This window comes from Teleopsis dalmanni, unplaced genomic scaffold (assembly GCF_002237135.1).
Source record: "Teleopsis dalmanni isolate 2A unplaced genomic scaffold, ASM223713v2 unscaffolded_contig_2498, whole genome shotgun sequence".
NCBI classification, from domain to species: domain Eukaryota; kingdom Metazoa; phylum Arthropoda; class Insecta; order Diptera; family Diopsidae; genus Teleopsis; species Teleopsis dalmanni.
Genome location: NW_024033880.1, coordinates 1 through 3,820, shown reverse-complemented (window position 1 = coordinate 3,820; position 3,820 = coordinate 1). Strand labels below are relative to the sequence as shown.

The 3,820-nt window shown below is 31.0% G+C and overlaps 1 protein-coding gene across 1 annotated transcript; it reads left to right on the top strand.

Moving 5' to 3' along the window:
• The first annotated feature begins 687 nt into the window (after positions 1–687).
• LOC119664691 lies at positions 688–2,767 on the top strand. The gene is made up of 2 exons (XM_038074144.1): positions 688–711; positions 1,681–2,767. Exon 2 carries the CDS (start codon positions 1,865–1,867, stop codon positions 2,318–2,320), a length of 456 nt encoding a protein of 151 aa, XP_037930072.1. The 5' UTR covers positions 688–711; positions 1,681–1,864; the 3' UTR covers positions 2,321–2,767.
• Positions 2,768–3,820: the final 1,053 nt, after the last annotated feature.

Genomic DNA, 3,820 nt, shown 5'->3' with positions numbered 1-3,820 from the left:
GCGACGCTTAGTTTCATTACTTTTAGCTTTGATCTGGTCTTTCCACGTTAATCTGCTCTCAATAGTAATACCAAGGTAATTGCCTTCGTGTGTGTGAAGACTTCATCATTGTTAATTTTTATACGTTTTAGATCATATTCGTGTAGATGACATGTACTGTTTTGTATTTATTTGTATTTGTATTTATTTGAATTCCCCATTTGTCTAACCATTAAAGCGTTGCGTTTAAGTAATTCTGCAAGTTGTCCATGGATTTGTCAAAATTTTGCTAGTGCCAAGTTGGCAACGTTGCTGAAAAACGCAGAGCTGTATTTTCAAAAAATTTTTATAAAAGGATATTTTCGTAAATATAAGGAATTAAACTTAAACAAAAGGCATTATTCTTATAGAGTTTTGAAAGATCTTTTGATTGGCATTTACCAATTTGAAATACGATTCGTATTTTTCAAATTATAGGGAAAAAATATATTGACCAAAATCGACTTTTTTTGAAAAAATTTATTTTTAGAAAAATCTAGAAAAGGTACAATATTGCACGCAAATACATCTAATAGCGAATTAATCAAGCTATCAATAGAAAAAAAACATAAAAATCGAGTAGACAAATTTTGAGAAATTTGATGTCAAAGTTAAATTTCTAAACTCGTCAAATTTCAAACTTTTTAAAATATGTAAAATGCAAAAGTATAAAAAAAATGCTCACGAAACCAGGTAAACAAGAATTATTTCAGTATTTTAACTAGAACATAAAAATATTATTAAAATAAGTACATATTTTGCACATGTTAAGTACATATTTTGCACAAGTGCATTTTATTTAAATTTCGAAGGAGGTACAACCTGCACGCTCAAAGTTCCTAAAACTAGATTGATCACTCTTTCAAACGAAACTAATTTCACAAAAATCCAGTAGAACGTTTTTTAATTATATATGTTTAAAAAAGTGGTGTTTTTACGAATAAAATGTATGTTAACTAACACCATTCTAATAACAGATTCAGATGAAAAGCTGTGCAATGCTAAAAACTCAACACCACTGTAAAGTTTAATAAAGAACTCTGTTAGAGGTATTTATTGGCGGATATATTCTGTGTTAAAGAGATAATAATAACATTTAATTTAAATAATAATGAATTTAATATTTAAATTAAATTTAAAAATATATTGCTTATAAAAAACTAAATTTTTGTCTGTAAACTGCATAACATATACCGCCATATCATACATTTTTCAATATATATTAAAAAAAATAAGAAGTAATACAATACTGCACGGTTTTTTTTTAAATTGTTTATATTTTTTTCATATGAATTGATGCAAGAATTATTAAACCCAAGTAACAAACAACAAAGATATTAACAAAAACTACTTTTGAAGCATATTCACAAATGCATTGAACTCTGTTGCAGGCATTTGTTGGCTGTTATATTTTGTGTTAGGGGATACTAATAATATTTAATTAATTATAAATTTTAGGAAAGGGTACAATGTTGCACGGTACTTTTTTGAAAAATACACATATTCTAGAATATTTTAGTATATAAATCATTAAAAATGAGTAGACAGATTTTCTAAAATTATCAAATATATTGCATATAAACAACTTTATTTTCGTCTGTAAACTGCTTAACATATACCGCCATATCATAAATTTTTCAATATATTTTTCATATAATTTAGTGCAGATTTGTGGAATGTCGTTTGCGGTAAACTAACAAAAAAAGATGATAATGATGCTATCTGAGACAGACTGGATGAAAAAGCCTTGGCAAATACAATATTAAATGTAAATCCGTCACAGATAAACTATATAAAAAAATGCCCTACATCGAGTTCAGCATGACAGAAGTTACGCGAAGTACATATGCCAAGTGGTCCAGTTCGAAAGGTTGCTTTGTATAAGCAATTGCTGGCCCTTAGTATGTCTGATGGTGACAGTGTGACGGAGTTTATCAATTCGTTTGTCGATGTTATTGATAAACTGGCCCAAGTGGACATTACGCTTAACGAAGAACTCAAGGTCACCATGCTTTTTTCTAGCTTGCCTGTAAAATATGAAAATTTCGTAGTCGCCATAGAAACACGCGATTCGTTACGTACGTTTGACGTCATAAAGGTTAAACTTCTAGAAGAAGGAGCGCGAAGAGAACAAAGAGATGAAAGTGAGTCACAACAGCAAGCGCTCTATGTGCAGAATAAGCAACAAAGTAAAAACAAAGAAAAGGCGGATGAAATAAAAAATGAAACGAAGTTTAGCGGCAAATGTTTTCGCTGTGGCAAATGCGGCCACATAGCAACAAAATGCAGATCAAAACAATAGAGCAATAAGCAGTTTGACAACAATAAGCAAAAACTTTCTTTTTCTGTGTTCGCAGCAAGTAATGATATCGTTATAAACAGAAATACATGGTATGTAGATAGTGGCGCAACTTTTCATATGTGTTATGAAAAGAGTATGTTCGTGTCGTTTGTTGAACACGATCAAAAGGTGATGTTGTAAACTCACCCGATAAAGGCGCGGTAAAAATAAAGACAAGTGAATGTGTTTGAGATTTGGCACAGCAACCAGTCGATATGGCATCACCCATTTAATAGTTTTTGACAGTGGCATTTTTAACATCTGACAAGCAATAATTTGGCTTCATTTTTGCTTTTTCTTTCTCCTTCTTCGTACTTGGATACTGGCAGAGTGTGCACGCTTTCTTTGGCTTCGCGAAATATAAGTAATTTATAAGTTATTCTAGTCTAATTTTCGTAAATTAAATAAATACATAAACTTTTGCGTGTGTGGAAATAATTGTGTTTGTTTTTTCATACAGAATGCAAAATAAAACTGATGGATGTGTTTTATGTTACATCATTACAAATAAATTTTTATTCAGTGTTTAAAACACTAAGTTTTGGATATTCAATTTTGTTTAAAAATGATACAGCTACAATTAAAACAAAAGACGGTTCGCTATTGTTAAAGGCAAAAATGTGCAACACTTTGTTTATACTAATCACTAATAAACACGAATCATTATTTTGCACACAAAATGTAAATGCGATAAAATGGCAAAATCGGTACGGCCTTTTAAATTTTAAAAGTTTAAGAGAGCTTTCAAATAAGGATTTAGTTCGTGGTTTTGATATTTGAATTTTTTCTTCTGATATAAATTGTTACACATGTCATTAAACCAAAATAAGTGCAGTGCCGTTATCGCAAAAAGCTGAACGAGTTACAAAAGATTTATTAGAACTTGTACATACGAACGTATACGGTCCAATAAACGTACCGTCAGTTGATGGTGCCCGTTATTTTGTGACATTTATAGACGATTATTCCAGAAGAGTCTTTGTTTACTTCATTAAAACCAAAGACCAAGTACTGAAAAAATTCAAAATATTTAAGAGTTTAGTCGATTGTCAAACAAAAAATAAAATAAAAGCATTACGTAGTCACAATGGCGGTGAATACTTAAATAAAGAATTTAACAAGTTTTTAAGTGACTCGAGTATCAAAAGACAATTAAATGTATCATATACACCGCAACAAAATGGTGTTGCAGAAAGAGCAAACAGATCAGTTGTGGAAATGGCTAGAAGCATGCTAGTACATGCGAATCTAGAGGAGCAGTTATGGGCTGAAGCGGTAGCTATAGATACGTATTTACGTAATCGGTCACCATCTAATTCATTAGAAGATATAACGCCGTTCGAAAAATGGAGTGGTCGGAAACCCCTAGTCAAGCATGTAAGAACGCTTCGGTTCGCGAGCGTTTGCCTTAGATAAAATGCAACGCAACAAATTTCGTGCGAAAGGCAAAGAATATGTGTA